The sequence below is a fragment of the Rhincodon typus genome, chromosome 9 (assembly GCF_021869965.1).
Source record: "Rhincodon typus isolate 14 chromosome 9, sRhiTyp1.1, whole genome shotgun sequence".
NCBI classification, from domain to species: Eukaryota; Metazoa; Chordata; class Chondrichthyes; order Orectolobiformes; family Rhincodontidae; genus Rhincodon; species Rhincodon typus.
In genome coordinates this window covers 12,732,313-12,748,954 of record NC_063340.1, presented here as the reverse complement: position 1 = coordinate 12,748,954, position 16,642 = coordinate 12,732,313, and the positions used below count along the sequence as shown (strand labels likewise).

Below are 16,642 nucleotides of genomic sequence, written 5' to 3'. Positions count from 1 at the left end.
CTGTGTTCATCCAGCTCTACACCTTGTTATCTCCGATTCTGCAGCATTTGCAGTTCCTAATATCTCTCTCTATTAAAGTAACTTCTTTTCTGTTATCACATACTCTTATCTCTACCTAGAGTAAGTTGTTCTCTTCATACGTCAACTCAGAGGCCAGTAAAATGCCCAGTGTTCACCTGCATTTGTTTGCATTTGAGATGTTCAGTTCAGTTTAGTTCATTTGCTCTTTTTCCCCTCCGATGTAATCAAGTTATCTCCCAATTGCCTCTGATGTGTTTGACTTGAACACTGTCTTTTCTGTTCACCACTTATTCCTCTGTGGATATTTTCATCCCTGATTGCATTCATTTTCACCCTTTGAATTTTTGCCATATTTTTGATATTTCTACTAAACCATAAATTCTGACTGTTACAAAACCTCCAGTTATCTTATTATTATCGCTTCTGAATTTCATCTTGTTGTACATTTGCCTCCTTCCTTGTCTGCCAGTGTCCATCTATCCCTGCATATCTGTGTCCATTAATATCTATTATCTATGCTGTACCCAGCAATCTAATCTCGAAACTGTTTCTTCCCTCCCTCGCCGAATCCCCTACAACCCTTCCTTCCCCATCCCTTCCATTACCCTATTTAGTTTCTTTGATGTTTATAATTTCAATGCTTCAACTTTTCTGTCAGATTGTCAGAGTTGCCTGCTGACTCTGCCACGTTGTGGGACCGCTGGTATTTGCACGTTCTTTCTATGTTGGAACATCAGGTGCTGACCACAGATGAGGCTGCAGAAATGTTTGGACCATTATTGGTTGCAGAAAGCAGTAACAACTCCAAAAAGGTACTAGTAGCATTATGATTCGCTCTCAAAAGCATGCTATGTGAAAGAATTGTGTGTACGCTAATGTTTTAAATTTTGTGAATACAAGTTATTGTTACATGTTTTGCTCAGCACTGATATTTCACACCAACCTAAATGAATATTGGAATTTATTGCTGTCAGCAGTCCTATTAGGACTTTGCAGAAATGGTTTAGCAATTCGCAGAAATGACTGGTTGATTTTCTCGCAGTTGTGACATTATGGTAGCATTTAAGCAGGTTTTAGTTATATGCATTTATGATATTCTGTAAGTTGGCAAAATGGATGATGTCCAGCCCTGCTAGGCAACTAGAAAAAATATAAAAAATCAGTTACAATTCTATGATAGCAGAAGTACTGTATGCACCTAAACTGTTTATTTTTCTGCTTCAAAACAAAATTAAAGGGATGTATTTCTTAAGCTGCCAATTAATAAACTAATAAAATAATTTAGATTAAAACTATTTATATGCTTTTGTTGTTACACTGCAAAGCAATCCTATTGACTATGTTATGAATGCAGGTGCACAAGCCAAATTGAGTCTTGCTTCTCGCCCAGTATTTTCAGATTGATCCCAATTCATAACTAACACTCTTTAGAATACGGACAGCACAGTTTTCTATCCCACTGTGTTCTAAATGGTAGCTGTTCCTGCAGAAAGCATTTTTTAGAAATCACTGAACTGTGAAGAATTGCCCATTTCACACTAATTACATTGTTAATGGTCGCTGTCTAAGGATATGGGTAGGCCATTTAGGATTGAGATGAAGAGAAATACCTTCATCCAGAAGATGGTGAGCCTGTGGACTTCTCTGCCACAAAAAGTGGCTGAGACCAAGGCATTGAATGTTTCTAAGAAAGAGTTAGATAAGAAAGTAGGAACAGGGTACTGATTTGGATGATCAGCCACGATCATGTTGAATGGAGGAGCAGACACAAAGTAGTGAATGGCCTTCTCCTGTACCTATTTTCCATGTTTAAATACCTCTGTACTTAGCATTCATAATTTTGGATTCTAATGTACTACAAATCATTATCACAATATAATTAGTTTTCAAAGTTAATTTATGATATTTTAGCTTTTGATTTGTATGCCCCAAACTTCATTTCATTCTCTATAAAATTTTTGAGAAGTGAATAAGAATTGGTGCATTTTATTTTCTAGTTTGTCTAAAAATTCTTCAATGTGATTGACTACTTACCCTGCTTTACAACACTGAAGATCCCCCTGATTTTGCCTCATTCAAGCTAACATTGGGAAAGTTGAAATCCATGCCATAGACTGTTGTAGGCAGTTGCTTCAAGGTCAGCAGCGCTCATCATTATCTTAACACTGATCGTTGTACAACCTTTTCTTCAAAAAAGCTTCTTTTAAAATTGGAAGCACAGGAAATCTTTTTTCTTGTTATTTCGTAAGATATGGGTGTTGCTGGCAAGGCCAGCAATTATTATGCGTCCCTAATTGCCCTTGAATGGAGTGGCTTGCTAGGCTATTTCAAAGGGTACTTAAGAGTCAACCACATTGCTGTCGATCTGGAGTTGCATATAGGCCAGACCAGGTAAGAATGACAGATTTCCTTCCCCAAAGGACATTAGGAGCCAGATGGGTTTTTTCGACAATTGACAGTAGTTACATTGTTGCCATTAGGCTAATAGGTTATTAATTGAAGTCAAAATGGTACTTTTTCCTAATTGTTCTGAGAATACGCAGCATTTCCTTTTGTTTCTTATCAATTTAAATTGCTAATCAGGCAACAGCATTATTGAAGAAGATCCTTCCAAAAGAAATTGAAAAACAGTCTTTTCCAAGCGATGACTCATCTTGCAGCTTGCCATCCATTTTCAACGATGTAGAAATTAAACCAGAAATTCCAGTGCCGTGCTTTGACCTAAAAAGTACCAAGCAGCAAGGTAGGTTCTGTGTAAAAATTATCAACTGAGTGAGTACAGTGCTTTTTAAAAAAAAAATTAGTGCACTATTTTGAAAGATAATATCACAAGTGTAAACTTCTGTGCATCTAAAGTGATCATGGTATTGCCTCTTCCCATTTTTCTTTTAACTCTGCAATGTTGCAGATGTGCTTTTTCTGGGATATCCCTTGTTTAAATTTGACAGAGTGTGCTGGTGGGATCAGATGTAAGGTGTGAGCAAATTACATCAGATGCTGGAATCTCCTGAAAACAGTAAATGCTGGAGATCACAGCAGGTCAGGCAGCATTCATGGAGAGAATGCAAGCTAATGTTTCAAGTCTAGATGACTCTTCGTCAGAGCTCTGATGAAGAATCATCTGGACTCAAAACATTAGCTTACTTTCTGAGAAGTAAGGTGGGACCTTGATGCCTAAAGCTAACCAATAACTAAAGTATCTGTGACTGTCTTTAGGGGCCATAATTACTGCCCACCTTAAACCAGCCCATAGTCATGGGAGAAGGCATGATGGAGTCTGAGGACTCTATTATGAGAACTCCTGCAACTTTGATCCTCAAAGGGAGCTATCTTAATGTTGGCATGTGTCCTGGGCATATTATTCAACCCATAGCAGATGTGAGGCCCACCTAGGAATTCAACTCAATGATGAAGCCTGGACTGAGATAATTGGACTCCAATAATCTCAGTTATTTTTCTTTGTTGAGGAACCATGGAAGAGTTTTCTCTGTTTTATGAGGAATATTTTTTGTACTGAGCTTGGTTGAATGCTGTCCTAATGTCAAGTTAATCACTGTTCACCTCTTGTATTCATATTTAGACTAAAGTTTTAGTAAACCAAGTGGCTCTTGATGAGTCCAATCTGAGCATCATGGAGCAGGTGATAGTAAGGAAAACATTGCAGGAACAAGGGCTGTCTGTACCTTCAGCATGTTCTGATTCTATGCCGAGGTTTCAAATGAATCATCTGCCTGGTTTTCTTTCTATTCTTGTAATAATTTGATACACTGAGTGGCTTGTGTGGTCAGATCATGGTAAATCTAAGGATCAATTGCATTGGTCACACGTGCTAGACTGGTTAAGAGCAGCATGCTTCATACTGTAAATGAGATGAATGAAGTAATTAGGTTTTTACAAAAATCTGGCACTGTTTACTGGTGCCAGCTCTCTCTTCCAAGGTTTTTTTGAAGCTAAATTTAAATTCTCCACCTGCCATCGTTGATTTTGAACACAAATTCAGTAGATTTTAAGATCAGACCTCTGGATGACTGGACCCACAAAGAAACATGCAGAACTGAACCCAGAATCATTAAGATTACTCATTTCTCTTGCAGTAACTTTGATCATGAAAAAGATTTGTAATTAAAAAATTTAAATGATAAAAATTTTTAAAAAGCAGAGATGTTAGGTCATACAAATTGTGTACAAGAACAGTCTCAGAAAAATTTACTTAACAGGGAAACTAATCAAAGTAATTACGCACATGATTTTTTTCATATTTAAGTAGTTTAAGAGCTTAAACATTGCTTAAAGGAGTCAACAAATTGAAGGTTTTCATCTTACACTCATCAGGTCGAGGACACGAGGGAGATCTTATTGGCAACCTCATATTTAGATCCTCAGCCATTTGGTAGTTGTGAATGCTTGATACTGAGATAGGGTTTATCAAAACTATTGTGTGTGATGATGACTATCTGATCAAATCATCATCCCCTGCATATCACGAAAATTCATGAAAGGACCTGTGTTCACATTTATCACCCTGAACAGTGCCCAGTCTCCCGCAGATTACCCTGGATGGAGAAGATTGTTTAACTTTTGAAGCTAACTGTCTCATTCTGATACTTTCTAGTGACCCCTTGAGTGATCTTCTCCCATAATAGGATGCTGCTATCAAGCCAAAAGGGCATTTTGCCTAACATAAAAGTGATATATGATTTGTGCTGGTGCAATGCCAGGTCTATAGGCTGTAAATCCTGATGACTGGTGGACCATACCAAACAACATGACCGTTCGCTACGAGCGGCATGCCTGTTATTCTCAAGTGGCACATGCTTGCAAATCTCAGAACAGTATTCCTTCCTTATATGTGAATATGCAGTTGTAACATACAAACGTAGAAAATAGGAACTGCAATTGGCCCTTCAGGCCTACTTTGCCATTCAGTATAATCATAGCTGGTCATCCAACTCAGTAGCCTGTTTCCGCTTTCTCCCCATGCAATTTCATCTTTTGATCCCTTTAGTCCTCTTATATAATTTATTATATAAACCAGACTGTGCCAACACTGGAAACTTCAAAATTATCAATCTGGCTTGCAGTGTGACATATTTGTATGTGTTAGTAAAGATATATTAATGCAAAAGAGCTTGTAGACAAAAATAATTCATACATACATTTCATCTTTTTCATTGAATACAACAGGCCATTGAGACTACCAATCTCTGCTGCATTCACACAGCAACATTGCGACCAATCAGAGTCTATCTATCTCATTTGAGAACTAAGATTGACAGTTAACTGTTCCTACTTTAATTCAATGCCAACCATTGAGCATCAACTAAATTGGTGTTCCTTTCTTCAACTCTGTTTCTCACATTCTTCTTCTGATGCATACAAGATGAAGAGCTTTAATGTCTGACCCCTTTTAACAAAATTTTATTTTACCTTCATCCGTAAAGAAGCTGATTTAGTAGCAAGTCTTACAGAACAAATCCAGCTCTACAGTATACTTTGAGCATCAAATGTTATTTCAGTTATTAACTTAGATGTGCTTCTCCTAAACTAAAATTTGTAGACTTACATCTATTTCATGAACAAGTTGATAATACAGTGTCTTTTGGAAGAATTCTAATGTATAGTATGAAAAAGAAATTAAAAAGCTGAATGGAATTCTGGCCTTTATCTAAAAAGGGGCTGGAATATAAAATAATGGAAGTTAAGTTGCGGCTGTACAGAGCTCTGGTTTCACCCCAACTTGAGAACTGTGTTCTGTTCTGGGTACCTCAGCTCAGGAAAGGTTATTTTGGCCTCGGAGGGTATACAGTGCTGATTCACTGGAGTGATTTTGAGGTAAAAAGGTCAAAAGAGTGAATAGGCTAAGCTTGAATTTCCTTGAATATTCAAGATGAAGAGGTAACACACTGGAGGTGTTATAAAAGTGTTTGATAGGGTGGAGAGAGGGAGAGAGAGAAGCTGTTTGCTTTTCTGGGGAGTCCAAAGAGACGCCTTAACATAAAATTAGGCATAAGTTATTCACTGTGATGTCAGGAATAACTTTTTCACACAAAGAAGAGTAGAACTCTGGAGCTCGCCAACATGCTGTTGCGGCTTGGCCAATTGAATTTGTCAAAATTAAGATTTGATAGGTTTCTTTTTCGGCCAAGTTATTAAGGAATAAAGAACTGAGGCAGATCAGTGTAGTTAATACAGGGAGAACTAGCCATTTGGATACAGAGCTGGCTCGAAGGTAGGAGACAGAGGGTGGTGGTGAAGGGTTGCTTTTCAAATTGGAGGCCTGTGACCAGCAGTGGACCACAAGGATCGGTGCTGGCTCTACTGCTTTTTATCATTTATACAAATGACGTGGATGTGAACACCAGAGGTATGGTTAATAAGTTTGCAGCTTAAATTTAACTTGGGGAAAGGTGCCACAAAAGTTGTTTGACCTCTGAGCAGCTTTCATCAATGTCAGCAACAACCACTGTTGCTTTACCTCTGACATACACAATGTGAGTTATTATTTTGTGAAATAAATCTAACTGATTTATCTTAGAATGAGCCGATGTTAACACCTTGATCTAGCTCCATAGGAAAGCTGTTTCATAGACTGATCATTTTCTTACTGAAATATATTTTCTGCAAATTAGCTTTGAATTTATTCACAATCAAGTGAGGTCATATCCTCACCTTTTCTTGTTCAGGATATAGTGGGATAGCTTGTCATGGCCTATATTAACTAGCATGCAGTGCTATACATAATTTCAGCCTCCTTGGGATAGAGAGAAGTTGAACTATTGACATTCTTATTAAGCTCACCTAAAATTCAAGCTACACTGTAAATATCTATGCCATGTGCAGTATATATTATGTATATAATGTATACCAGTAGGATGTTGGTAATGAGCAAGCACCACAAAGTGGAAGGAAAAGAATACTATTTTAGTAGTTACTGTTTAAGTTTCTTGGCTAATATTTTTCCATAAAATGATGGAAATCAGATTTGAATTTTATATTCATATTATACAGAATCCATACAATTTAGGAAGAGGAGACTATTAACTGGGGACTGTTTTAGTTGTTCTATCTTGAAATGAAATGTGTGTGAGCAGTTTTGAAAAAACTGAGATAAAATAGTAGGATAATCCATTATCACATGTTGATTCAGCATTTTTAAAGCAGAGCAGGGGAAACATCTATTATTTAGTCATGATCCTAGGTTTAGAAGCTGAGCAACAGTGATCATAAGAAATATAGTTTAATACCCTGATATAGGTAACAGCAGGGTTAAGTAATGTGAAGAAGGTTGAAAATTTGCAAGTGACATTCCTCGCTCGAAGTGTAGTGATGCACCTGGCAAGAACATCAGATATTGAGCCTTTCAAACTTAGTAGAGTCAGGAAAGGTTCCAAAATAACTGTATGGATCCTTAATGCCATTTGGAGTTATCTTGCTGTGTGCCCCTAAGCATTGCATTTTGTGGAGCAGGTTGACAGATCAAGAATAACAGGGGTGTGGTTGTGGGAATGGGATATGAGACGGTGACAGCAGAATTCCACTAAATGTTTCTCTCCCTGTCCCTGTTAAAAAGGGACAAAATGTCAAATAGTATTTTTTAAGCTGTGATAGTGTTCTCATGTGCCATTTACTGGCGCAATTTTTCCAGCCGTCAACTGTATTGTACTATTCAGTGCAGCCAATGGACTTGGAACTTCTAAAGTTTAAATTTTAGTTTGATTTTATGAACACAGTTTCTGCACTCTGTAATCACATTTTCTGCTCATTCCAAAATTCCCCAATTAAATATACTCGCTCTGTTCCTTGTTCACTCCACTATAAGTCACTACTGTAGCAGATTATTGAAATTTGCAGGAAAATCTAATGTTATTAATCTACTAGATTCATGTCTGCCCCAAACAGGACTTTTGGGTGGTATATTTTTTGAGGAATTTGCTTAGATTTTTTTCTGACCCAAATCACAACAAAATAATTCAGCCACAGTGCTTGAAAGTGCATTCTGCTGAATTATTAAACTACAAGAAAAAAAAATAAATATGATTGTGATCAGAGATCATTAGAATCACAAATTTCACCTCTATTTGCTCAACATGATTTGCAACAGGGCAAAACTAAATTCCTCAATTTTTTGTTAAAAAGATTGCATTTAGTTAGTGCATAATAGAGGCAGAGTATACTTTGTCCACCACTAATGAGCTGTAATAATCTTCACAACTACAATGAACAAATATCCTCTTGTCTTTCAATATTCATTTTGTTTGTAAAATTGGTAGAGGTATTATTTAATTTCAACTAAATAAATGTTTTTAAGATTGTTTTATTGGTGATTTTCATAAGGTCTGAGAGTGCAATTAGGAAGCAATACAAAAATATTAAAATGTATTCACAAATTCATTGTTAGATACTGTACAAAGCAAGTCTCTTTAATCAATTTAAGTTTCTTCCATCAGGCCTAAAATTTAGGTTGCCATATAAAAAACTTGAATATGACAGATTTTGTAGCATTTGGGAGCTGTGGATGAAATACAGTAACAACAATTAATGAAGTTTGGATCACACTTGAATGTAATTGCATTTACATTTGCTCATCTCTTGTAAAAAGAATCTTTCACTTATGAAAAGTATGAGAGAGCATGTTAATTTAATAAGGATAATTGGGTGGAAATAACAATGTGGACCTGTCAGTATCTGTAGGAGGGTAGAACTGTGCAACTGAGTCAGGTACCCACTTTAGTTCCAATCAGTTTTAAAAGAAAAGCATCAAAACGTTATGCCTTCATAAGATTTAAGATGTAATTGAAATTCTACTACTGCAGCAAAATGCTTCTGCTTTTCGAATTTGTTTTCATGCTCCAAGCAGAGCCTGTACAATTGGTTTTAAATGTCTGACCTTCTATCAAATATTCAAATGAAGAGTCCTTTCACAAGTTATATTTTGGCTGTTTTTTATTTAATCTCATTTTGAAGTCATTATACGATTTGGTTCATTCAATTAATTGTGTCGCACTTTTTGTACATTACAATGAGTCCTTGTTTTAATTTGTGGTATTAATTATATCGACTATCTGGTTTGTGAAAACTCTTTAATTTGCTCTCATTAAGTTTGGAGAGCAGAAGGATGTGCAATGAACAAATCTTCTAACAGCAATATTTTTGTTTATTTATTATCTGTGAAATTTTTACAACACACATCAGTAACATAGAAGATGACTGCTAATAGCTCTTTTAAGTACCATGCTAATTGTGCACTGCAGCTGCTTGGTATTAGAATCTTCCCTTCTGATTGTAAATTTGAAACAGTTTTTCTTTAGAACTAGGTAAAAAGAAAAAGAAGAATTGAATGTTGGAAATTCACAGCTACTTGATCAGTGTCTGGAAAAAGAAAATGCAAAACATAAATTAGAAAATTATTCATATATTAAATTACTTCAGTAATCAGTTAATTTGTGTTTAAAGATCAAGTGCTTGTGTTTTCTCATCTCTCAGTACTAAGAAATTGTTGGTTAAAAGAGAAAATATGTTTGTGATTTATTTTCCAATTAAATGCTTTGGATTATAGAGTCATAGAAGTCTGCAGCACAGAAAAGGGCCATTCAGCCCACAGAGTCTATGCTTGTTATAAAACAGCCACCTAACTATCCTAATCCCATTTTCCAGCACTTGGCCCATAGCCTTGTATGCTTTGGCATCACAAGTGTGCATCTAAATACTACTTAAATGTTAGAAGGGTTTCTGCCTCTACCACCCTTTCAGGCAGTGAATTCAAGATTTCCACCACATTCTGGATGCAAACAGCTTTCCTCTCATCCTCTGTAAACTTCTTGACCCTTACCTTAAATCTGTGCCCCCTCATTGTTGATCCTACCACCAAGGGGAAAATGTTCCTTCCTATCTATCCTATCTGTACATATCAATCATGTCCCCTTTCCTTTGCTGTAAGAAAAACAACCTCAGTCGATCCAATCTCACTTGATAACTAAACTGTCCAGCTCAGGTAACATACTGGTAAATGGCCTGTGCACCCTCTCCAGTGCAATCACATCCCTCCTGTAATGTTCATACAATTCCAGTATCACCTACCTGCACTTCAACTCTCTGTGCGGCTGATAAAGACGAGTATCCCATATGATTCTTTATCACTTTTATCTTCTTTTTTCATTAATTCACGGAATATGGGTGTTGTTGGTTAGGCCACCATTTATTGCATATCTGTAATCTAGGTTCCTGCTACCTTAAATGACTGAAGGACATGCACATCAAGGTTCCCCTGATCTTTGGTGCTTCCTGGAGTTCTACTGTTCATCATGGTTATCTCTTGAATCCTCTAGGACACTCTCCATTGTCATCATTTACTGTTACACTTTCATGTCAACAGTTAATATTAAAACAATCTTTGTTAGTGTTTACAATTCCAATCTTGTATGTAAATGGTTGCCAGTGAGAATGCAGGTCCAGACTGGCCACTAGATCACAATGTTGAGCAACATTTCTGAAATTTTCCTGTAAGTTCATCCTAATTTTCAGGTGTTTGTCCATCTGAGTGAAGTATTTCCCTGATAGAATCTTCAGCCAGAAGGATGATTTTTCATTCTAGGCTATTGAGGTCCACTGAAAGGTTAATTGTGAGCTGAATAGGCACGGTCTACTGTTTGTTGTGGAAGTAGTATTTCCTGATATGAATTTTAAAAAAGAAAAAGAAATAGCTCAGGATTCACCGACTTGGCCTCTCAAACTTGTTTATCAGGTTTCAACTCATCTTTTGTGCCAGCTTAGAAGTCAACTTGCTGATATTTCAAAAATCAATCAACCTCCTCTTTTTAAATAATTTCGTTGATCTCTGGGCTGGAGAATTCCAGACATTTGCTACACTTTTGGAGAAGAAATTCCTTTGTATCTTAGTTTTAATTGAGTTTCCCTTTATTTTGTAACTATGCCTAAAACGTACATTTTCAATATTTTGGTGTTTTGTTCTATAAGTGCTGTAAAATTATAGGCAATTTTTCGTATTCCCAAATAATATTTGGTCAAAACTCTCAGAATGTGTCAGTTTGTACAAGTCTAATTGCTTCAACTCATTTGTAACTGTAAAGCTTAAAGACAAGGAAAAATACTGACCTAGTTATTTGAAACGTCAACCACTGCCCCACTGCTTGTAATAAGTGTGGCTGGTTTCCCTGTTTTGTCATCTTGTTATATCAATGTACAGCATTGACTTATGGCACATCTTCATCAAATTCTTATAAACTGCTGACTGAGCAAAGCTTCATTGGAAAGGAGGAGTTGGAGAAAGTGCTAGTGAGGCATAAGAACCTCCTGTAGAATATGTAAGCATTTATTTATTTTAAATCTTTTGTTTGTTCCTTCCAAAATTATTTTCCTGATTTAAATCGAAAGTTTGCTCGCTATCAATATTCTATCAAAAAAATCACTTCTTTGCCTGAGTTTGAGCTTGTCACCTAAAAATCAACCAAAAAAGCCACATGGCCTTCAGTTTTATATTCTCCAATGTGACCTGTTTGGTTCCTGCAGCATGTTGAGTTCCTGAATGCAAATAAGAGACAAAAGATACAGGAACCTCTTATGCCAGGTCTTTTGCGTTTTCTATCTTTCTGGTATTTATGTGGTTTTCTCACTGATGGGAGAGAATGCTTGAGCTTGAAACAGGTGAACCTATTCCAGTTCTCTGCAACCAAGCTTAGATGATATGATCAAATCCCTTGCCTTATTTTCCTCACTCTGCACTGGTCAAAAGAACTGGATTTTCAGTCTTCTGGTCAGCCAGAAAAATTGGAGCAATGACACCATGAGAGCTAAAATAAGTAAACATTCCTTTGTTCCAGGCCTTAATGGAAAACTATTACGATTAGAGGCCTGCTTGTTTTTTAGACCATAACTAGAACAACTCATGGTCATCACTGTTGCGACAGTACCCTGAAGCCTGCTGCAGAAAGTGAAATGGTAGCTAATTCCACGTGTGAAATCTACCTGGGGTATGTTAGTCCAGGTTAATGACCTAAATCAACAAAAATGTGTATGAGGCATTTATTCTGATTTGTTTTGGGGTCTCGTGTGAGGGAGGAGACTCAAGCTGATGAAAAATGCCCCTTACATTGAAGCATTTTTTCCTGCAACAATAAATACAGCTGATCATTGAGACAAAAAATGGGATTGGTATGTATTTTCTTGTCTTATCAATTTGTCTGTTGCTGTTTTAATATATTAAAGCTCAGATGATGTTTATTATTTTTGAACCTAACAGAAACAAGAGCTTATCAACTGTTAAAGTTATCGGCAATGCAGAAGAACGAGGAGGTTTCAGATTTACATTCAGCAGGTAGTAGCCAGTAGAGGTTTTATTTCATGAAACAACACACTACTTGTTTACAAAATTAACTGCATGCCCCTTATTCATGAAAAATGCTGTGGCATGGAAAATAGTTGATTTTGTTTTGATTCTGAGTGTAAGACTATATTGATATCTGCAGATAAATGATAAAGTTACATAAATTGCTCCGATTCTTTTGTTTCTTCCTTCAATTCTCTTTGAATTATACCAATATGTAAAGGAGCACCTGTATTCATGGGACATCAGTGTATGGAATGAAACAATGTTTAGTCTGGATTTGAGGGTAAACTCATTTGTGAATAAAAACATTCGCCTTTCCCACCCCATATGGTTTCCTTTTTGTATAACATAATTTTGTTCTGACTTATTAAATGTTACAAGAATGCTGTTGATTTTCATTCAAGTTCTGTTTTGCCACTTGGTGTGATGAGAGTACTTACTATGTACTCAAATCTTGCAGGAATAAATACTCTCAGCTCTTCAAACTGTCCTAAACTGCTATGAATCTAAAAGGGTTTTCCAGACAAGCTGCTTTGTTTTACTATGACATACTTTATTGCTACTCCTCTTAAGTGTATACTCCTGATAAGTGTATACAAATAGTGGGAAATCAGCTACACGCTTAACTAGAGTATGTTGTAGTAATCCTTGAGGGTTTCATTAATACTGTTAAACTGTGACAGATCTATGAATGCAAAAAAAAACTGCAAGTTTTATGGTGAAACAAATGATTACCTTCTGAACTTCATGCAACTGGGAAGAATGTTTTTATAAAAGATCAACCTTACAAAGCAATTGCAGGAATTAGTTCATGGCTCGGTGGAAAAACAAACTTGACTTTATTTTTACATCCTGCCCACTTGTTTTTACCTTTTATTATGATAAAAGACACATTTTGCTGGCTGCAGCGAAGAACTAGTGCGAATTTTCCACTGTGTGTATAAACGTAAGAAATCAAAGAATATGATTACAGCACAAACAGTGTCAATGAACAGCTTGCATTAAAACAACCCAAAATGAAAAATAACATATTGGGAATTAACAATTACTCCACCGATATTATGAGTTGTATAGACACAGGACAAATGATCCTTCGAAGGATTTTCAAGTGAATATTCCACTAATATGTTACACAGTAAGTCCTCGTTCAAAGTAACCTAATTAAGTGTTATTTCACTTAACGTCATTAAGTTCATGGGACTTCTATTTTGGTTGAGCCTCAAGAGATTTATTAAAATTTGTTTCCTGTCTAACCCGATTGGCGCATTCCCTGTTCCGTGACCCCAGGTTGTAGCCTGTTTCCCTCGCCCATCTCCAAGTTATGGCTTCTTCCTTCTTCTAATCTCCAGGTTGTGACCCCACCTTCCTCCTGAACTCATCCCATGTATCTCTTCTCTTTTGTTCCCATTCAAGATCCAAATTGAATCTGAATCCAGAGCTCTGATGTCAAAGAAGTGAGAGTTCTGATTGTACAAAAGTGCTAGGGCTTTTACAGTTTCTCTGCTCCCATCACAAGCTCTCACTGTCAACAAAGATTCAGGAGAGGGAATCAGCATTTTGGAGAATTAAAAAAAATGGATTGTAAAAGCCTCAGTACTTCTGAATTATTTGCAGTTCCTCAGCATTGGAGCTCCAGCTTCGGATTGAATCTGGCTCTTGAACAGAAAACTACACTCAGGAGAGGGAAGCAGCAGGAGGGTCTGTCAGAGATTATGTAGAGGCCACAACTTGGAGAATTGAAGAGCAGGAAGGGTCTGCAGCAAGCAGGAGGGTCAGGAAGCAGAATCAATGTCAGAAAGGAGGTATTATAAGCAACAAGTTTTTCATTCATACTCATTCTTATTTTAAATATTGTTAAACTCCCGTATTAGGAAATGAAGTAATGTAAAAAAAGGTTCAACTTGAGAGTATAAAGTTTAATTTTTTTTTAACTGATCAATGATGTATTACAGAACTAACTACAGTTCAACCTTGTTTCCTGTAAAACCCACTTAAAACCGCTTCACTTAATGTTGTGATTTTCAAGAATGTAGCCCCATAATGTTAAGTAGAGAACTTAATGTATTGTGTAATCGTTTGGCCTTGTTCATGTTTTGTTCTAGGTTTGAGCAAGCAGAAGTACAGCAGTAAGGTAAAAAATGATAATAAAGTTGAGGTTAATTTTGAAACTGGCTCGAGTGAAGAAAGTCCACAATTAAGGTAAGATGGTTGCAATTAAATGTAATTATGATTATAATTATGAGTACTTTTAATCAGAAAATGCTACATTGTTGGTCACTTTATATAAATGTTAGAAACTGATAAGAGTGCTATATAATTTGTCAAACATTTTGAGATATAGTGCCTAATTTCTTGTGTTGTCAGCTGAAATGTAAATTCTGGGATTCATTCTTTGAAAATGAACATTGATTTAATTATTCACAACATTTCCCACTTACAGAAATCAAAAGTAGTAATTCAGAGAATTCTATAACTGTGAATCACAAACCTTGTTCCGAAGTTGTTTTAAAGATGCGTTTTCATGGAAGCAATATCTTTGAATTTAAGTCGTTGTCATTGTTCATACCTCCATGTACATGTGGTGTTTGTAATTTATTGTTGATCTGCACTGTAATTGGTCAGTATGATGAGGTGTCCACTATTTAATCTGTGTATTTAACTCACAGTATCACTACCAGTAAAATCATCTTTTTGAAGATTATTTTTTGTAGTTTATACATATGACCCTTGATATTTTGTGGCAATCATAATTAATTAAAAATCATATTTAAATTTCTAACAAGCATAAAATAAACTGATTTTGTACAATGGTGACAATTTAAATTAATCTTCTTTTAAATTCTCCTGCTCCACTGACTGTGGGCAAAACGCTTGACACATGGAATGTAATATGAGAAAATGTGACATTTTACAAGGAAAACTAGGAGAGCTGAATAGCATTAAAATGGAGAAAGACTACACCACAGAGAGAGAGTTGGTGTCCTCATGCATGAATAACATAAAGCTAGAATTCAAGTTCAGCAGTTAATAGGGAAGGCAAGGAGACTGTCAGTCGTTATTTCAAGAGGAGTGGAGTGTAGAAACAGAAAGATATTGCTAACACTCTACAACATACTAGTCAGACCACAACAAGAATATTCCGAGCAGTTTTGGTCCCCCGATCTAAAATATACTGGCATTAGTCCAGAGAAGGTTCACAAGGTTGATCCTGGGTATGGAAGAATTTTCTTATGAGGAGAAGTTGAGTAGATTGAGCTTGTACTCATTGGATTTAGAAGAATAGCAGGAGACCTTATTGAATCACATAAGATTCTTAGGTACTTGACAGGGTCGATGCAGAGATATTGTCTCCCCTTTTGGAAACATTAGGATCGGGAGCATAATCCCAGTGTAAGAGATAAAATAAAGATGAGGAAGAATTTTCTTCTCGCTGAGTGTAGTGAATCTATGAAATACTTTATTGTAGAGGGCTGTCAAGGCATGTCCAGAACTGTGATAGAGGGATTTTTAATCAGTATGGGAATCATGGGTAACAGGGAAAAGGCAGGTAAATGAGTTGAGAATTAACAAATCAGCCATGATCTCATTGACTGGCAGAGCAGACTTGATGGGTGATTAGGCTATGTTTTATGGTTTAAGTTCATTATTTGCAAAAGAACAACATATCTTCCTATTACAGTGACCACTTATACGTTTAACTGAAAAATTTAATTCAATAGTTGATTTTGGTTTACAGCACATTCTAAAGTTAAAAGGTTAAATCAAATCCTTATTTATTCTCATGCTCTATCATTATCTTTCTCTGTTAATTAGGAAAAAATTCTGTGCCACCTTTCCATGATTATTTTAATAATCTTTTTCACTCGGGTAAATTATACACAAACAACACTCAAGCTTGAGCTTTGCTTCTGGATTCTTTGAATGGGAATGACATGTTGTTTAGGGACAGAAGTACTGCCAGTGTATGCCTCTGTAGAAACTTTTCGAAAGAGCTATACAAGTATGTTTCTCAGGAAAAGAGTTTTACAACAGTAGAAGTGAGTAAACATTTTGCCAATAATAGCACATGCTATGCTTTCACTGGATAACCAAAATAGTTACCTTAATCCCCTGAGGTTATGCATCTACCTTGTGACAGACGTAGTTTTCCACGCAGAGATAGTAAGAACTATCAATGCTGGAGTCAGAGATAACACAGTGTGGAGCTGGAGGAACACAGCAGGCCAGGCAGCATCAGAGGAGCAGGAAAGCTGACGTCCCAACCCGAAATGTCAGCTT

At 36.4% G+C, this 16,642-nt stretch overlaps 1 protein-coding gene across 5 annotated transcripts in view; it reads left to right on the top strand.

Moving 5' to 3' along the window:
• Positions 1-16,642, top strand: part of kiz (kizuna centrosomal protein) — a 165,849-nt gene that overhangs the window by 101,177 nt on the left and 48,030 nt on the right. For 3 of the 5 annotated variants that reach the window (XM_048601150.1, XM_048601148.1, XM_048601146.1), the window contains 4 exons: positions 680-833; positions 2,605-2,764; positions 12,278-12,352; positions 14,467-14,563. In XM_048601150.1, the coding sequence (XP_048457107.1) occupies positions 680-833; positions 2,605-2,764; positions 12,278-12,352; positions 14,467-14,563 (486 nt within the window). The remainder of the gene's footprint in view (positions 1-679; positions 834-2,604; positions 2,765-12,277; positions 12,353-14,466; positions 14,564-16,642) is intronic. The other 2 variants (XM_048601147.1, XM_048601149.1) reach the window with 2 other exon arrangements.